We start from the raw sequence: 20,809 nt of genomic DNA, 5'->3' as shown, positions 1-20,809 counted from the left end.
ATGGATTAGGAATAATCTCGAAGGAACATGAGTCTGAAGGTAGAATTCAGAGGGGTGATGTTGAATTTCAGTGCATATACACCACAGGTTGGTCAGTTAGAAGAGAAAGAGAACTTCCAGTGGGAAGATGGTGGTGAATGGAACAGACTTCATTGGACATGTAGATGAAGAGAACAGGGGTGGTGAGGAGGTGTTCGATAGCTGTTAAGGAGAGGAATGCAGAATGCCAGATGGTAGTGGAATTTGGGAAAAGGACTGAAATGGAAGTCGTGAACTAGGGGTGGGCGATATATTGAATATACTCAATGTATCGCAAGTTTTTCCACTTACGATGGTACAAATGGCTTTATCGTAACTATCGAGTACAAGTTATCATGGTAATATTAAGCTGTCTGCATGTAATTCACTGTGAGGTTTTTTTCCCCACACGCTGGCAAATGCATCATTAATCCCCTCCCTCCCAAGCGGAAAAGTTTCTACCCGCGCTGAGCATGCATGTTTATATATTACCTGATAGGGAAAAATATTGCATTGAATAAACCAGCTGTGATACATATATATTGTAATATATATTGAATGGTCGATTTGAATGAGTATACCACTGCAATTTTAGGCACTATATGGTTAAATATAACATTTGTTTTTGGAGGTTATTTAAACATATCGCAATATATATCATGTATCATGATATAGCCACAAAATATTGCGATATCAGATTTTCCTCATATCACAAAGCCCTATTGTGAACATGTACTTTAAGAGGAAGGAAGAATATAGAGAGACCTATAAGAGTAAAGGTGCACTCAGCTGAATTACATCTGATGCAGAAGATGTAGTTTTAACAAAATAAGAGACTGAAAGGTTTGGGCTGGTAAAAAACAGATAGGCATCGTCAGATGGTACTCTGTAGGATGACTTCGGAAACGAAGATAAGAAAGTGAGTGAAAGGTAAAGCCAAGGATTAAATGGTGGAAGTTGAAGAGGGAAAATGTTTTCAGGGAATTCAGGGGGGAGTTGAGAGAGGCTCTGAGAGGCGGGGAAGAGTTATCAGAGGACTGGAAAAGCACAGCTGTAGTCTGGGGGGAACCTGCCAAGGTTTCTGGTGTATCCTGTGGACACAACATTAAAGTGAACCCAAACAATGAGACAATCCCTTGTGAGTAGTAGTTGGTGGTGGTGGTAGGGAGGAAGAATTCCCTTATATCCGGAAGGGACTTGTAGCAAAGCCAGACTTATCTAATCCAGCTCTAACTATAAAGTTTATCAAAGGAACGGTAAGTAAGCCTGGATGCTCAAAACAAAGTTGACTGTTGGGATAGTATCAAACTATTAAGTCTTAAAAATATTCATGACTTTGTACTTGAGGAGAAAGATTCTAACTTTCATACCAGATTTAAACTCTAAAGGTAACAACACACATATTTATATAGTTGTGACTAAAATAATTACACTGCACGTTTATACAAAGAATAGCAATTTGTTTACTGAATAATTTAGGTTTTTTAAAGAAAATACTTTTCACATTACAACAGAAAATGTGACTCTAAGCTCACGTTTTCTTACATGAATACCAGGTCTGCAGCCCAAAGGGGAGACTTCAGCTCCCCTTTGGGCTAAGATGCTCACACGGATGTGTACATACTGCTGTACCAAAGATACTCGTTGAGGAAAGAGCAATCTGCTTTAAAGCTGTGACATCTGTCCCTAGACAGAAGTAGAAGAGGAGAAAATGAGGGGGCAGTCTTCACAGCTAACACCTCCAACACAAGCTCACAAGATTATTCGACTTTGTTGTTTACTCTGAAGCTCCGAGCCAAGTGTGCCTGTAATGACTTGAGGAAGGGCTAGCTTCACTCAGGGGAAATTACAGATGGAAGAGGATGCTGTGATGTGGCATCCAGGTACGCTGATATGATATCTTTCTAAAGTGACACATTTGCTCAGCAGCCACCTCTCACATTCAGACAACACTGGCTGAGAACAATGCATGTTAAGGCAGATGCCCCTGTTGTTTGCAATGAAAATGCAAACATAGTGACTATATTTTAAAAATGAGCCTTACACTTATTCTGTCATGCTTTGAGAGTGACAGAAAACCAAAAGCTGTATGCTGTAGGTTGACAAAAGATCCTGCACAATAACTGCCAGGACTGCTAAACAGTATAAAAGCTAACAAAGCACAGGAAGCTAAACTCAGGCTATAGTGATAGGCACCGAATGTTATGAAAACAGGTGAGTGAACAAGGGGGAGGACAGGACCGACTGGGTGAATTAACTGGGAAGAGGAAATATATGGGAAACACGTGAAAATCTCCACATGTGAGAACAATTAGACAAACATGAAGTAAAAACCAGAACAAACCACAAGAGAAAATTCACAGTCAAACCAAAATGGAGACTAGAGACCTGGACTACAAAGCAGGATGTTTTTTATCCAGGTAACGTCATGGTCAATCCTGGATTTTATCTACAATGAAGGTGGCTCACTTTTTGCTGGAGTACATTGTTTTGGTAGTTTTTGCTGCAAACCTAACCTGCTCAGGTTATTTTCCAGGTTAGGGATCAATTGGTGCAAAATCAACACCTACTGACCAATTAATTTTATGGAAAACAGCGTCACTATTACTGGAAGACCTCGTGTGTGGATGGTAATTCAACATTGTAATGTCTTTGCATTTGCCTGATGAACATCAGTAAAAAGTAGAGATTCTTTGACATAATTTTATTCCTTGATTTTTATTTGTGTTGCCTGAAAATCTACAAAATGTTTATTTTTTTAGCCTTAATATACCCTTCTGAGAACCAGCCTATTCATTTATGTCCAGTGTAATGGACATTTGTTTTTGGTCAATATCTTTTGACTTATTTGAGCTATAATACTAAGCCCTGATGTGCTTAATAGAGGACATCCTGGGCTTTCCATTGATATCTCATGAGTCTGGTTATCCTGTTTTAGTGGCAAAGAGGACAGAAATCACAGAAATGTTCAATGGGAAGACTTTTTTTTCCTCGGTTCTCAGAAGATATGGTCCTCAAACAGTAAACCTATACTGTACTTAGAGATCTTTATTTTAAATTTGCATGTAAACTAAGCATAACTTTGAATTCTGATGATCTACACTGACAACTAGGTACTACCAGGGCTATAGCTGAAAGAAAATTGTTTTGTTTTTTGCTCTATTTTAAATATAAACTTAATGAAATGCTTGATTTTAATCCATCAGATTCTCTCGTGTCTCAATTTGGTGACGTAGTTGTAGTCAGATGTCCCACCCCTTTCATGTGAACATGCAGAGAAACCCAGAGTTAACTTAGCGAGTTGATAAGCAGCTTTGTATGACTGCTTATCTTGATTTCCAATGTTCAGTGAATCCAGATAACAGAAAGATAGCTGGGGTATGTTGAACTCTGCTCATAGTACATGCCTCAGAAGGCTCACACTAAACCTGATAACAGACGCAAGAGGACAGGCACCAACAGAAAGAGGAACAGACGAGGCAACACCGAGGAAACTAAAACAACTAAACATGAAGACATGAACCAAAACTAAAATGAAAAATGAAAATTAAAAAATTAAATTAAAAAAAGTCTGTAATATTGAAAATACTTAAAGTTACAAGACACATAATAAAATCTAAACCGGAACCAAAACTCAACGTGAATTATATTATACTCCGTTGCAGACGCTGACAGTGTAGTTATTCTTGTTCTACTTCTTTTTTCTCTACTTCTTGTTCCACGGACTGGGATGCATGTGCAGTTGGCCCGTCGTAATGTAGAGTCTCAATGGCCAAGTCCAACAGGCAGACTAGCAACAAAAACAATAAGGTATATGTACATCCGCACAGAACCTTGAGCTCGCTTTCTGATGATTAGGACCCGAGTGGAGTCTAGCCGAATTGTGGACATGAAAAGCATCATGAAGGCTGTAAAGGATCTCCATACTGCAGGATAACTAATTACCCGGAGCTATTTTAATCCACACACATGATTTATGGCATTTACTACTATTCTCTCCCTGTGCAGCTGACGCAGGCTTATATCAATCTATACAGCAGCCTGTTGAACTGCATCTCTCTGAAAGGAACCTATTTCAAAACTATGTGTGTGCCAGATTTTGACGACTCTGTCTTTTACTGTGGTTTTTTTTGGCAACTTTAGCAGTGGATAAAAACAGTGGTTCGTTAGTAAAATGTTAAAAACTATCAAAGATATTTCGTAAACTTTAAGGTTCTTGATCATGACAGAGCTTGTATATTGAAACAAGGTCCTGATTATTGACTCATTAACAGCAACAAAGCTAAAAGCAGATAGAAAAAAAGGGGGGGAAAGGGTTGACGTACTTTACCCTTTATAGTTAAAACAGAATGAACATGGTTGGTATTTGTTCATCTTTGAGTGAGTACAAATCAAGCAATCTTGTATTATGTCTGTACAGAGGACAAATGCTAAGTACTTCCTTTCAGTCCTACTGTGTGTATATTATTCTAAATTGTAGGAAAATGTCTTTAGAGAACAAATGGACAGACAAATTGGGACTCTCCTGACAAATTGTCTCGATGCCAGCAGGTGTCGGCACAGTAACAGCATGTGTGTGCTGTGTTAATTGGCCCATCACATCTGCTGGCTGTAATTATGCAGTTGTGTAGTGCAGTGTTTTTGACAGGCTAAACGCGCCTGAATGATCACACAACACACGTTTTTCCACAAAGAAAAAAAATAGTTTGAAATCGCTCTTAAGTATGTTTTTAAATTTTCTTGTCAGATATGCTCTTAATCTTTGTTTTATGATTTATAGGCCTAAAGTTTAGGAACTTTTAGGAACTGATATTTAGGTAATGGTAAAGGTTATGTAAAGGGAACAAAAAGCGCATCTGGGATTTTAAAATATATATATATTTGATAATGGCAAAAAATACTATGTGTAATGGAGATACGGTATTCTGTATGCAAATGCGTGTATCTTCTACCATCTGCTGAAATGTGCCACTTCAGCAGTTTGTGGCAGCATGTAGTCGACACACAAACCTAAATGACAGATGAACTGCCAAATTAAAGATTCAGTGATGTGTGTTCATGGAATATCTTCATCTTATGAAGACACACATATACACCATTTATCTTTTTGAAAATTTTCCCCTAAAGCCTGAAATTTAAATAGACACCGAAAACACAAACAGAAACAGCTACACAAAAAGGCCAAGTGACCTAGGGGGAGGTGATCATTAGGAAATAGTAGAAGAGATGTACAGAAGGGGTCAGCTGGAAAGAGAGAGAGATGAACTGATGACCAAGATTCAGAGTCTGCAACAATGACTACAACTTCAAATATGAAAGTAATGGATTGAATGAACAACAGACCAGCTAATTACACAGTTACATGGCATAAAGGTGCTATTAGAAGAAAGGTCATGGGGTTTGTTATCAAAAAATGTTAAGCTGAAGTCTTGATGCTGCAAATGAGAACTATTTCTTGATGCATGCTCAATCATCCAGGTAAGTAAATCTCCAAAAGTTGATTCTGTTCATCTGGATGTAGCGTTTTCAGTGAGAGAAACGCTGAAAATGCTACGTCCAGATGAACAGAATCAACTTTTGGAGACAAAAGTCATATTAGAATTTTTCTGGAACTGTAAATGCCATCCAAGCCTTCAAAGAAATCAGGAATGGTTGCTAAGGTAATTTGTAAAGTTTTAAAATGGAAATCTTGAGGTAAATGTGGAAAAGGTGATGTTGGTTTGACAAATGTCTGCCAGAAGGCAGAAGATTCAGAGTAACAACAAGGGATGGGAAGCGAAGAGAAGAAGATTAAGAGAAGCAAAGGAACAAATGAACCACCTTCGCCAGGGGACGACAGAAGGATGACAATTATGGTTTGAGGCTCTGAGAGTCCCGCTAAAACAAAAGAACTGTTCAGCTTGTAAAGGTTTCTTTACAGCAACTGTCACTCAGTCTGCTGCTGTGAACAAAGTTAATGAACAAATCATAGTGACTGTCTCAACAATATGGAATAACACCCGAGTCACGCATCAGAAACACTTGGGGAAAAGAGGAGCAGGTGCCTTCCAGTGGAAGTTATTTTACTGAGGCAGACGAGTTTCCTTTAATGAAAAAACAATGTCAGCTTCTTTCATCTGTTACTGACCAGAATATAAAATAAATCTATAACATGATGCTTTTAGAAATCTATCAAAGCTCTTCTACTATATTGCTGAAATGAGATGAATATAGTATGAGTGATAAAAGTGTTATTATGATAATTATGACTCTTCTGCCAATCATTTTCTTCTGCTTATACAGTTGTGGGGCAGTTGTCCCAGCTGCCATTGGACAATATAGAGAGAGAATCCTGAGGCTACAACAAGGAGGATTTTATTTGTGGTTTTATCTTATTGTTTGGACTCTTTCTAGCCTTACAAGATCCAAGCCCACACTTCTGTCCTGCATACAACAGGAATTATGGCACCTATGAACAATTTCTGCACACATGAAGAGAGTGAAACTCTATATATATATATATATATATATACATACACATATACATACACATATATATATATATATATATACATACACATATATATATATGTGGCGGCTGGATAGCGTAGTGGTTAAACTACACGCCTTTGGAGCAGAGGATCGCAAGTTTGATTCCTGCCTGGGGGCGTCTGTATCCAGTAAGGGTCCTAAGGCTAGACCCCCTATGCTAAGCGAGCCTACCGCAGACATGAGCGAGACAGATAAATATGACGGCATGCCGGCTCGGACGTCGCCCGGATCAACAAGGTCCGCGTCAGGTGTTGAGGAACCAGGGCACCCTGACGACAAGTGGGCATCGGTGGGCAAGAGATGAAAACAGGGCGTTGTTGGAATGCTACTACGCAAGTAACCCTGGCGGAAGGGGTTACATGAATAGGATGAGGGGCCTATGGATTCTTCGATACCCAACATCCACAATGACGGCGAAACAACTAGTAGCTCAGTGTTCCAACATTCGAAAGAAGGGACTGCTATCACAGCTAGAGATTGACGAGGTACAACATAAATGCTACGGCAAGGAGGAGTCAGGGGGGAGATATCATCACCCCCACCCGAGATTGGGTACATAGCCCCAAGTGCGATAGGAGAAGGATCGTTGAGTGCGAGAGGAACTGACCTGAAAGATAGGATCATGGCCAAGCTTGAAACCTGGATCCCCCATAGCCGGTTACCAAGATTACCCTCAGAAGGTCTGCTAGATGATGTTAATGCAGCACTACGGACAATACCTACAACCACGATTACCGACACTAACAAGCTGATCTACACTACGGCAGCAGTGATCAGTGAGATGCTTGGCTACAAGTTGAACAGCCACAAGGGGCAGTACCCTCCATGGAGAAGGAGGCTAGAGGGCAAGATCAAAGTAGCACGAAGGGAGGTTAGCCAACTAACGGAGTTGCAGAAAGGCGCGACAAAGAAGGTGCATAAGAAATACAGCAAGCTGTCCGTACCTGAGGCCTTGGAAACTGCCAAGCAAAGACTCACAGCCTTGGCCAGCCGCTTGAGGAGGTACACCAGAGAGATAGAAGGCAGGAGAATAAACCAGCTGTTCTCCACAGAACCAGCAAAGGTGTACTCTCAGTGGCAAGGGAACAATAAGAGAACAGCACCACCAAGGCTGGAGACAGAGCAATACTGGAAGAGCATATGGGAGAAGGACGCAACCCATAACGGCAATGCTCAGTGGCTAGTGGATCTGAGGGCAGACCACAGCAACCTCCCTGAACAGGGTCCAGTAACCATCACAGTGGCAGATATCCAAGAAAGGGTCTCCAGTATGAAGAGTTGGACAGCACCAGGGCCCGACATGGTTCACGCCTACTGGCTGAAGAAGCTGACTGCACTCCACGAATGTCTGGCAGCACAAATGAACCAGCTGCTAGTTAACGAGAGACACCCGGAATGGCTAACCGAAGGTCGGACGGTCCTGATCCCCAAGGACCCCAAGAAGGAACCGGTCCCATCCAACTACCGACCAATAACCTGCCTCAGTACTACATGGAAGCTCCTGTCAGGCATCATATCGGCTAAGATGAACAGGCACATGGGTCAATACATGTGTATATATATACATATATATATATATATATATATATATATATATATATATATATATATATATATGTGTATATATGTGTATATATATATATGTGTATATATATATATGTGTATATATATATATATATATATATATATATATATATATATATATATATATATATATATATATATATATATATATATATATATATATATATATATATATATGTATATATGTATATATGTATATATGTATATGAAATTAGCCTGTGTTTTGTATTTCCTTCTACCCTGATTAGTTTTGGATCACCAGCCAAGGTACCAAGGACATATGATGGTACAAAGGCGCAAAGGATACAAAGCTGGTACAGTTAAAAATCAAGAGCAACTCCAGTAAGTTGCTGTTGGTTGAACCATTGTCAACATCAGCTTCCTGTATGTTTATTTCTGACTCACATAGACAAATGTAACTTCAGTACCGAGACTACCAACCTACCTTCCTTCTTTCTCCTGCAGGCATTTTGGATCCCTGCTGGGAAACATGCATTCATTATGCAGAACTGACTGAAGGCTAGACACACTGTCTGTGAGTGTGTGTATCCATATGTGTGTGTTTGTATGTGTGTGTAGATAAGTAAGCTTTTGGGTACCTGGTATCATCAAAGCAGCAGGCTGTCAGGTAAGAGCACCAAGACTGAATTGCTTCTCTGGCTGAAGAAGCATTTATGGCTGAATCTTCAGTCAACATTACCACAGTTTACCCAAGTTAGAATGGCCTTTTTTCTATTAGTAGTTGTTATCCAAGTTGATCCACCCACCCATTTAATAGTATGGTGGAAAGTGATTCAAAGATATCATTTACAGCAACAGAAAAAAAGGCTTATTTGTGTGTTTCTTTAATATGAGTTTAGGGGATTTATGACATGCCCACCACTTTGTTCTCCCAAATCTGTAAACGTTCCCACACACGTTTGCTTACTTTATGTCTCTAAAAAGACAAACTGCATGAAACATTGAGATCCAATAAACTTTTTCACTATAACACGCAAAAGGCACAGTTATAGAAGTAGAAGTTGATGTGGATAAGATCTATAGCTAAACTCATTTCCCACAGCCCACACAATAACTTTGTCTGAGGGTTACAGCCACCACAGGAAATCAAAGTGATAACAGACTGTGTGGCGGCATGTGTGTGCGCTCCTGCGGCAAGAGCTGTAGGGTTAATGATCTAACAAACGGGAAAGGATTCAACTCCGTATCGTTCTTGTGTCATTGTGAACAGTTTCTAACAAAAAATGCTGCATCAAAATTTTGTTTTCTTTTAAATGAAAAGGGTTTTTAGAGGAAACATTTTTTATAAAGCACCTTTATTAAAGTGGCATCAGAAAAATTAAAGGTACTCATCTAGATCACTGTCACCGTCACCAACACTGTAAAGATAAAGAAACAATGAAACACAAACCAGCCAGTGTTTCTGGGGTTCCTATTCAAACCGTCAGTAAATTACAACAGAAGCCAAATGGTTCATGCAGTCATTTATTAACTTAGTGGCAGGTCTTAACTATTGTACTATTTAGGTGTTGACGTCATGTGCACATTGCCCAAGAGCAGGCGGCACTTTAGCTCACTGGGTGAGCAGGCGACCCAGGTTTGAGTCCAACCTGTGGCCCTGTGGTGTTTGTCCTCCCCCTCGCTTGCTCTCGCCACTGAACCACTATCCACTAAAGGCAAACATGCTCCAAAAATATAATAATAAAAAAATCTTGCTCAAGAGCTGCCATATTGGACAGGATACAAGCACTGGTTGCTAGGGAAAAATGTGGTTGGTGGTTCCTGAAGGTTGCTGGTAGTCATTGGGTGAAAGTGGCTGCAAAGAAACTGCTGGACCAAAAATCTCCAGATGATTAATTTGCTTGCTAGCAGATGGTTGTCTGTAGTTTTCCATGTTGTAGTAAACTTAAAAACAACTATATACACAGTGGACACTAACAGCATTTCTCAGAGAATATGAAATAGTATTTTCACCTTAAATTACCATCCCTAGTTCCTATAGGTTAGTTTTGCACAGCCAGCACAGCTTCACTGGTCAATCCACCGATCATGAATTACAGAAGACCTGAAGGATCAGCTGCAGAGGACAGCCCAGGGATCTGGTGTCTGTGCCATGTTTTGCTGGCACAAGGTGGACATACACATTATCAGGCAGGCAGTTTAAATGTTTTAGCTGACTGGAGTTCCCATTGTGCCAATTTAATGTCAAATAGCAAGTATAAAAGAGGAAACGATATCAAAGAACAGTGGAGCTACAATCTTTTGAAGTCTAAAACTGACAAAAGAAGCACACTTTTGTTTTAAGCGCAGGCTAATGAAACAATAATGCAAAAATAGAACCATTTTGCATTTGAAATGATGTTAAAACTATACGGCTAACTTAAAGAGCTTAAAATAATCTGTATGTAGATGTTTCTGAAAATGATGGAAAAGTAAAATGTATTATGCTTCTGATCTGAATGTGATAAATGCTGCTACAAAAAAAGAACAGTTTATTTTAAAACCTTCAGATCACCTTCAATCCGTGCAAATGATGACTGTTATGCCTGATTACAGCTTAATGTCATCTGTCGACGGCATCCACTCCAAAAACTGCCAGAGCCTGTTGCTATGCAGGAGTTTCATTACTGTCTCACTTCACAAGCATTCTTCCCTTAAAAACACTGCTCTGGAGGTAACAAAAGAGCAACACACCACAGGACATGGTGACACGTGTGTGTGTGTGTGTGTGTGTGTGTGTGTGTCAGCTGCTACCCCTGTTATTACAGGGAGGCGGAAGAAAATTGCTGCTTCAAAGTGATAAGTACAGCCCTGTCTCTCCCTCTTGTTCCTGTTGGAGAAGCTACTTCTGCTTTGACTGACAGAGAGGAGAGAGCAGGGAAGAAGAAGAGGGGTCAACTGAAAGAACGACAGATGAAGGAACATGATGCTCGTTGTCAAATCACACTTAGGTATGTCACTGTAAATATGGTCATATCGAGAAAATAGAATTAAAAAAAGAATTTGACAGCAAACGTGCACACTACAGATGCCAGCACCATATGACAATAACTTGTCCTCAAAAAGCACCCTGTTCATACATCAAAACACACATCCAGTTAGCTGACCTTCATTTTGGAGCTGCTCCTGCTGAGCATTAAGAGATGCAGGGAAGAAGAACGATAAAGGAGAGGAAAACACAGCAAAACACAGGCAGTGGCAAGAAAATAAAAACGGCATATATGAAAGAGGGAAAAAAACTCAATGAAGGTAAGATAATGGAGGATAATGGAGAAATGAAAGAGAAAGGATGTGTTTGTACCTTTTGGAGCGCCGCAGCATGCTTCTCTCAGGCAGCGAGAAATTGGAGAGCACCGTCCAGAAGGACTCAGACATGCTAACACTAGTGCAGTGCAATCATTGCTCTGACACGGCGACACTCGGCAGAGGACGCGGTTAACGAACAGACGCTGGCTTCCACCTGCCACACCGGCAACATCAAATGCGTGTGAGAGCTGTTAGTGTCTCTCCTCCCGCCTTCCCTCTTCTGATCCTTTCTCTCTGCACAGTGCTGCCTCCTCCCTTCTGTCTTCTAACCCCTGTGTTTCTAAGTGGAGCTCAGCTGACTTCAGTTTCAGCAGAGACACACTTGTCATCAGGTCACAGATGTTCACAGATGTTCACAGACAGATATCTGAATGCAACCAATACAGAACTGATGCAGAAAAGAAAAACACTTTCTACTTAATTTAAGCACTCAAAGCATTTTCTGCTACAAGTCTCATTTATAGTTATACTAGTTATACTAAAATCGTGAAGCTATAAATGATTAAATCACACACACATTCATGCAAAACTTTGATTTATACCTAAACACTTGTGTAGGTACACACTCCAACACATCAGGAGCAACTTGGGGTTCAGTATCTTGCCCAAGGTTACTTCAATACATGGACAGGCGAAGCTGGAGATCAATCACCGACGTTCCGGGTGGTACAGTAGATGACCTGCCCTACCAATGAGTACGGGTGATATAATATCTATTTTTCAATTCTGCCATATTGTTTATTAAATGGTCTCCATCCCTTTAGCATCGCTCGGCAAGACCATGAGTGTTTCTCCCAAACTCGTCTCTGTGTTACGTTGACGGTTCAATCTAGTGGAGCAGAAGTCTGAACAAAGACTAATCAAGCATTTTTCCTAATGGCCAGCAGAGGACAACTCCTCTGATTGCAAAAGAAATCTAGCTGATATGGGAACACAACCTGGACTGAGAATAGTCACCCTGTCGTCAGAGCATGTAGGGAGAAAAATGGCCCAATACTTTTCACCAAATTCAAGGTAAGTTTTCTTTATCTCAGGGCGTGATCGGAGAACTTTGGAGAAAGAAAACACTTTGGAATGCTAAACTGTTTTCCTTAAAAAAATGAAATTAGCTTTTTCTTTTTACTTGGGTTATGTGCGCCTCAGGAGGTAGAACAAGTCATCTACTAGTCAGAAGGTTGGTGGTTCGATCCCTGGCTGCTGCAGTCTGCATGACAAATATCTTTGGGCTGCTCTCTATCGCGTTCATTCATCTGAGAATGTTCGATAAGAAAGCACTTATGTAGAAAAAAGTACTTGCATGAAAGGGTGTAAAAGGATGAATGTATAAAGTGCATACACGGTTGACCGCTGGTTATTTCATACAGTCAAATTCAATGCAGAAGATTGTGTGTTGTTGTGTTTGTGTGAGTGTCTTTGTTTTCCAACATAAAAGATGGATTTAAACTAAAATTAAGAAGCTATCAATGATCAAACGAACAACCCTGCAAATGGAAACTGCTGAACAAACTGAGTTGCTCTTTAAAAACAGCAAAAGAGTGTTGTAAGTGCTTTCTTGTGTCACCAGATGAACACAGCTCATTAGTGCCGTTTGCTGGATGCTCTCAGCGGTCTGTCAGCTACAACCAACAAACAGGTCGGCAAACTGAGTAATGGGGACAAAAAAAAAAGAGGAGAACACAACACACACCCCAAAAGACCAAACAGTTATGGGATGACACGCAGGGTGGGTCTTACCTCCAAAGGAAGGGGTTTCCCCATTGGTAAACAGGGGCTGACAGAGGGCCATCACAGTAACAGAGGGAGGGAGAGGAGGACGAAGAGGACAGGGCGAGGTTGACTACGGGGGGCTGAATGACAGAGGGGTGAAAGGAAGAGGGGGAAAGCAGGTGCTGGAGGAGGCTGTTGTTGCCGTGGCAACGCAACTGAGCTGGTGACCAGATTCTGCCAAAAGAGGAGGGAGGGGAGGAAGATGAAGAGAAAAAGACGCAAGGAGAGATGTGTGACGAAGGCTTGTGGGTGTGTGCTGGGTGGTTTAACACCAGTCGTATGCTTTTTTTCAACTCCCTGCCTGCTGTGCCTTTAGCTGGACTACAGGAGCTACACAGTGACAATTTTTACACTACACTGAAACAAAGTTTAGCAAAACCTTCTTTGGTTCCTACTCATGGCTAATACTTGGTCTTCTTTGTCTTAATAGTTTACTGACATTGTGATGGTGCTCTCCATACTAATGACCTAAATGTGTCATGCAAATCTGTTCTTAATAATGATTCATTTAGAATTCAAATTTGTGCTTTAAAACTGTTTGTACTCTGTAAAGAAATTCAGAAATACCTTAGATCGTGCGTACGATCAGTGTTTAAACAACAGTGCTTAAGAAATGTATTAGACTACAACCCAGTGTGAGTTTTATACCACAGCTACTGTAAATTACCAGCATTGCTAATTACTAAAATCATTTGTTAATGTTTCCGTAATGATTAATCCACCAGTACAAGCTCTTTAATCAAAATGATATTTTTAAATGCTGAAATATAATTACTGTTGTTAACCATGACTTTTCAAAGTTACTGTTTTACAATAAAGCAGAAAAAATGCAAAGCACATTATAATTTTTGATTAAGATGCCAAATTCCAGCATTCATAAACAGAAAAATTTGTTTATGTGGTTTAATGTTGAATGATTAGTATCTGACACTGACCATTGTACCAGCTCAAATTTGGGTTTAAAAACAATAATTCAATTGTTATTTGCCATATAAATAAGTTTTTTGTTTGCTTTTCTCAGTTATTTGTTTTTATGACAGGTGGTTTAATGAATTTGCCTAGCACTCAAATTACTACTCGTATTCCCTGTAGATGCAAGATTCACCACTTTATTTTTTCTTTAAACCGCCATCATTGACAAAGGAAGCACTTTAGAAAACTGTAGTTTTTCTGTCTTTGAATTTGGACACAGTTGTTTCATTTTGCTCTAAGGAGCTTGGAAAGAAAAGTGTCTGAGGCGTCTAAGAGCATTGGTGGAGAGTCCCAGATCTGGGAAGCTAATTCTTGGGGGAGTGCAGGGATTTTCTTTGAGTGGTATCTGCTGAGACTCTGGAAATCACCACAATTCCTGAGTCGGCCTATGAGCCAGCATTTTTTCCCCCGGAAGGCAGATACACAATAAAGAGAAGCCAGTATAAGCATGCATGAAACATGCTTTCTCTTTCTAGTCCCTGTCAGTACTCTCGATGCAGTTGGGATCAACTGAAAGCTTTTCAGGGAGTTTTTAGGACATCCTAATAATAACGAATTACAGTAGTCCAGCCTAAAATTAACAAATGCATGAACTAGTTTTTCAGGCAGGACAGGATACTTCTAATTTGAGAGATATTGCATAAATGGAAGAAATCAGTCCTAAATATTTGTTTAATACACACATTGAAGGACATATCCTGGTCAGAAACAAGATTCCTCACAGTGTTACTGGAGGCCAAGGTAATGCATCAGCTACCGCCAAGATTGGCACCAGTAGAAGCCATAAATACTAATGCTCAGCTTAGCTAGCAAATAGCTACACGAGCACAAGCTCACTTGATGTGCTAGCTTGATAAAGTTCAAGTTTTAAACAATTTGACACCAGCTTACCAGAAAAATATCGTCAAAACAAAAATGTAATTACAAAGTAATAATTAATCCTGAAAGAAAAACAAAAAATAACAATGGTTCAGGGCTACTGAGGAGCTCTAGTGATCCTCACAGGAAAGAAAGCAATAATGCCTGGTGTTGGGCCAAGGGTTATTAAGGGAGGTGTTGAAGACTGTGTATCCTTGAAGTGATATGTCTGATACAGACATGTTGGTAGTGGATCTTCCACTCAGATCACACCAGATGGTATTTCCCATAGAGAAATACAGAGTGACGCTTGAAAGAGAACACAGGCTCCCTCACAGTTAGGGAGGGTTCCTCATCTGAACTATACACCACGAACTTGTGAAACTACATTTACGATGTTTAGTCTTATCCTATGTAGCTTATGGTGGTATGAGAATATGAGATGCTATGTTTAAATAAAGGCTGGCTTAAATTGCTGATCAGTTTACTGCCCACTGTTTCAGTAAACTTTTGCTAAGACATTCAGTTAGTTGTGTAGAAACTATACTTTTTTCAGTAGAAGGCACAAACCGGCTGACAGTATAACAATTATACTGTCTGAACATACACCACCCGAGCAGAAGTCACTACTAAGTGTCCCCAACATATTGTCTGACTGCCTGCAGATGTCCCCTCACAGCAGGTAGAAAGCCTCACATAACAACTTATCACAGCCAGAGACGGCTGGACACAGTCTTGGATCAGCTTCAAAGGGCTCTGTAAGTACTCCCAGGGAGGCACCGGGTCAGCACATAGACTGAGCTAAGTCATAGCACTAATGTGGACAGAATTGGTCTGACTCAATCAGTTTTGTCTAACTCACTGGGTTACAGTGAGTGGTACTGATAAGAAGCACACACTGTTTTAGGTTTAAATTCAGCTGTCAGTTGTCACAGCTATGCAGGGCAGAATGACCTTATGGTGTTGATCTCCACGTCCCCCTTCCCCCTGCTGGATGGGGCAGAGTGGGAGAGACCACCTACTGGGAGGTCAATGGCTGCACACATTTTAGTATCTGCAGTTTTTACCTAACATACTGTAAGGCCATCTGTGGTGTGCCGCTATAGCTTTTAACACACCAAATTTTGGAAGCAAAATTAAAGACAAAGTCATCATCAAATGCTAGACTGGAAACTAAGTCACACCAGCTGGCATAGCAGTGAAAAAAACAACACTGCGTCCCAAATATTAGTGTGGAGCAGTCTGACCAGTAGGTTTTTGGAAGGTTTGTAGTGACAGTGTCACATAAAGATGATTGAGATGAGCTGAAAAATATCACTGCATATTATGCAGTGTAAGATTGCATGTTGCTTCACTATATTAACACAAACATATCAGTCAACTCGAAAACTGTTTTTTTTTGTCTGTGCTTCCTATTTTAAATAACAGCAGTGTGCAAATTCTTATAAATATTGCAATATATTATTATTATTATTAATATTTAATTACTCTGGAAGGTTTGCGTAAACACAGCTACAATATATTTTCTTAAAGGCCAGCATTGTCCTTAATAATTTGTTCATAAGCTCCACAGAAAGTAAGAAACACCAACATTAGCACGTATACACATGTGAAAGAGTGCAAGCACACAGTCACAGTAAGCTGTTAAGCTGATGAAGGATTTCCCTCCCTGCTGGGATCTCACTCTGATACCTTCTCATGTTCATGGCTCCTCATGGTTTTCCATTTCACTGACTCACTATGTATGTACACTATGTGTGTTCAGCACTGTGAATGTATGTGGGTCACTGATGTGTCACCTACACAAAGTTTCTGTTTTTATCTGAAAATATTAAAGTTTAAATTGATATCGATACCATAAACGACACATCTGACTCATACATGCACCAACTTTAAATTCCCAAAAGCAATATGTAATTTTTGATATTTTATTACTTGCAAAACCCAAATGACGTGTAGCTGGATCTGACCATCATCAGTGCTTTTAATTCTCTTCTTTGGTATCAATTTTTTGTTGTCTTAAATGGATGATATGAATATTTCCAGTGTAATATATGAAGAGACTTTGTCCAATAATGTCCAGTTTGTGAAATACAGTATGTGGTTAAACAATAAAAACAAAAGCTTTGGAGATGTTATTTGTAATTAATATAAAGACAAAGCTAACCTTATTAAACGTCTGGTTGGCTTGTAGTTTGTTAATGTAGGTATCATGTGGTAAAAGATCAGGAAAACATATATTCATGTAACTCAAGCATTTTATTTATCTTGTAACTTTTTTGTTTTAACTTTGTATTTAAGCAGGAAAGCCTCTGAGATTATAATCTCCTTTTAAAGTGCTAAATGTACTTTGGACTGTGGGAACTTGGTCACTGTTCCTATAAGCTTAAGATGAGCACTTTTCTGTTATTTTCCTGTTAAAATAGAGACTAAACAGATAAATCACAATATTTACATAATTGAACTTGAGGTGGTGCTTTTATATAAGAATACCTCCTGCCAATTTTGTCTGTTTAGCACAAATAAAAGAGAAGGAAATGGGATACACAGCTTTTGTTGTGTTGATATGAACCTGATCTTCATTCGCTTTCACACACAAATTTGAACATGCCGTGTACACACACTCTTACTGGAGGCGAAGTTGCGGGGCTCCTGATCGCTCCCTCCTCCTCTTCATCTTGTGTACTGGGACAAATGAATCAGCTGTAATCTTTAATAATCCACCCGGCTGTATCAGCTCATCTGTCGGTCAAATACATACTGACCACTGAGCAGCTCCTCCAAAGCACCAGAAACTCTCATGTAGTTTAGTTTTCCATGGGTCCGACTGCTGACAGCACCTTCATGTATAAAAGAATGAGCTTAGCCTGTGCTACGTCAGCACCTACTCTTATCTCCACACAGAGACTCAGCTGTATGAGGTATCTGGGGTAGACTGCTCTTCCACCGGCAAGCATGGGCTTGTTAATTCACAAACACACACAAACAGAGTGTGGAGCTACGTGCAAGCAACACACATATTTATCTGAGCTGGATAAACAAATTTGGTGTGTGTTACACAAACTCATTTGAGCTTTCCTCCTTCTCATTTTGTCTTCCTCTGATGAATCCAAAGTCTGTTAAAAACACAAAACAAATCCTTTTGTTTCTCTTCTTGCATAAAACGTAATCCCAAAGTCAGAGAGACCGTTACGTTCTGTGTTGTCCCATCAAGTCAGAAAAGAAAAAGGACCAACTCCTTAGTTATCAGCTCCTGTTACCGCTTAGCCACAGCATAAGTCTCCTGCCTGCACGTCCCCAGGAACAGAGTGCCTGCCAGAACTTCCCCGGGTACAGCCGGCCCTGTTAATCTCCCCTCAGTTCCTTAAAAGTCTCAGCCTGTTGGTGATCAGAGCGTCCAAGAGAACTGACTGAGTCCTCGACAAACAGCCTACAGAGGGACGGGTGAACAGAAGGCTCGAGGGAGGGGTCAAACAGGGAGGTGGGAAGATAAAGAGTGGAGTAAAGCCTGACGTCTCCTTCTGTGCCGTTTGGCTTGGCTTATTATGGGAGCATTTCTAGAGAACATTATATCTGGAGAAAATATCATGTTTGAAAGAGTGTTTTAATGTTTTTTAACCTGTTTAAACTTTTATTCCACATGTTTTTTTGTCTTTGTGTTTTTTTTTTTGTGGGGTTTTTTGTGTTAGGATATGTAAAATAACTGACAATGACTGGGATATGTTAGAAATTAAACAGTTTAACAGAAAACACTGCGTAACCGCTTTTCAAACTCAGTCTTATTTTTTATTGCTGTCACATTTAACAAACTCCGACAAAGTCCTACAATTTTTTATGGATTCAGCCTAAAACTATTTTAACTGACTCCTCTGCAGATGGTGTTTTTCTTTGGGTCAGGTTTTGAGCGTACGTTAACACCTAAAAGAGAAAAGTCAACACAGGAGACATTTTCATGATGCTGTATTAGAGCATGTGCGAGGTGCAGCTGTCCACTTTCTGTCTCTATTCTCATTTCTGAGAAGCTTTGGTACACTGCTAAGCGCGACGGGCTAAATGCAGCTCATAAGCCACATCGCTAAGTCATAAACAATGACTCCAATCACAGCTGGCTTTGGCTGCGTAGTGACACACACGCACACACAGCTCTGTTCATTTGGAGTGATTACTGAGCTAATATAGAAGCTGCAGCAGGACACGAGAATGCCATTAGAAACTATACTGGGTCTTTGTGTTTGCCTCTGGGTTAAGACTTGGAAAAGTTAGAGTAATGGGTCTGGTGGGGTCAGAATTTATTAGTGGAAGTTAACATTAAGGTCACTGAGGATTCTCACAAAATAAAAGTGAGCATGAGTGTCACATGATTTTCCCAGTGAGTTCCTTTGGAAGACCCCTAACAAAGACCACTTTTTCAAAGCGTTATCTTGCGTGTGTGTAACTGACCTTATCCCATCTTGTTACTGACGTTTGAACACAGGTTTAGTCTGGAGGGGTGAAGCCAAATTGTAATTCAATTTGAACTTTTTAGTACCAGAATAATAAAATAAAATCAACTGCTTATTCAGTCCACCAGATGGTGGTGCTGAGTTTTTTTCTAGTGAAGTATGCAGAGTTGAGATTGCTCAACCAAACATGGAGGGATCTGAGGAAGAAGTTAGACTAGCCGTCTGTGTTTAAATTAAACTCATGGGCCTCTTTTGGATTTTTTAACAATGCTGGGGCAAAGAGATGGAGATGGAAATGAAAAGGAGCCTGATATTCAGGAAGTGATGATCAGCTCTGTAGATTCAAAGAATTGAAAGGAACAATGGGAGGGGGAAAATATGTTTTTGGGTTGTGGCTACTGCAACCATTTTAATACTTTGAGTGTTTATTTGTTGAAATTTACCATAATTTTGGTGGGCTGGGATCAGAGAAAAGTTCAAACTTTGGACACAATTTTATACACCACCAGAGCCAGGAGGAACAAAGATCTAATAGGTGCTGGGGAGAAATACACGTTTACATCTTATGCTCTGGGTTTTGTGACATTTTTAGCAGCCTTTCTCAAAGATGGGGACCAGGTCTGAGACCACTTGCCATTTTCCAACTGACTTTGGTGCATAGATATGTCAAATAAACTGGGAACAAATGGCAATACGACAGTTTCCGATCAATCTGGGTCAAGCTGGCATGTGCAATCTGTTTGCGATAGTGCTGCCGTGATAAACTGTGATAAATCTCAAATCTACTGCCGTCTGTTACAAATCTGTTCATCAGATGTGTAGTGCTGTACCAAAGCCAGGGACAGACTTCCCCATACCACACTGCATCACACGTCAGGTGTGACTCTATCTGCCACAGACTGGGTTATTTCTAAAGAGGGACGCTTCTCACATGGAGCCTTTTTTCCGTACCTGAACATTACAAGCACTTTATACAACACGCCTCACTCACCCAATCACACACATTCATACAAGCATATTCTGTTTCACACCCTGATAAATACACTGATTCTTTGGTATGCAGACTGATGCAGGCTGGGATCAAACCACTGTGCTACAGCAAATTTATAATATACAAGTTTATTAAAAAAATAGATGCCACTAGTACTGTACTTCATTACCCCCATGTATGCCTCTTGCATAACGCAAAATAAGACTTGCTTTCTGGTGTTAGACGCACTGTAAACTACTCTAACAAACCTTAATAGCTCAGATTTGTGTGTTTTGTCGTTTCATGGAGCAGACAAGTTGCACAGACAGACTCTGAGAGACTCAATGTGTTGGGCACTGAC

General features: G+C 40.1%; 1 protein-coding gene across 11 annotated transcripts in view; it reads right to left on the bottom strand.

The window, feature by feature from the left end:
• The window catches only part of mast2 (microtubule associated serine/threonine kinase 2), a 141,450-nt gene that overhangs the window by 47,296 nt on the left and 73,345 nt on the right, over positions 1-20,809 (bottom strand). The window contains exons 1-2 of one of the 11 annotated variants that reach the window (XM_019346733.2): positions 17,667-18,461; positions 13,174-13,380 (exon numbers count right to left, since the gene is read on the bottom strand). The exons of 8 other annotated variants lie outside the window; for them this stretch is intronic. In XM_019346733.2, coding sequence (XP_019202278.1) covers positions 13,174-13,380; positions 17,667-17,713 — 254 coding nt within the window. In that variant the 5' untranslated portion in view covers positions 17,714-18,461. Of the gene's footprint in view, positions 1-11,434; positions 11,670-13,173; positions 13,381-17,666; positions 18,462-20,809 lie in introns of those variants that run through there. 2 more of the 11 variants (XM_013273521.3, XM_025899748.1) reach the window with 2 other exon arrangements.

The sequence above is a fragment of the Oreochromis niloticus genome, linkage group LG17 (genome assembly GCF_001858045.2).
Source record: "Oreochromis niloticus isolate F11D_XX linkage group LG17, O_niloticus_UMD_NMBU, whole genome shotgun sequence".
NCBI lineage: Eukaryota > Metazoa > Chordata > Actinopteri > Cichliformes > Cichlidae > Oreochromis > Oreochromis niloticus.
Note: the sequence above shows the minus strand (reverse complement) of the source record. Positions and strands in the feature narration are given on the sequence as shown.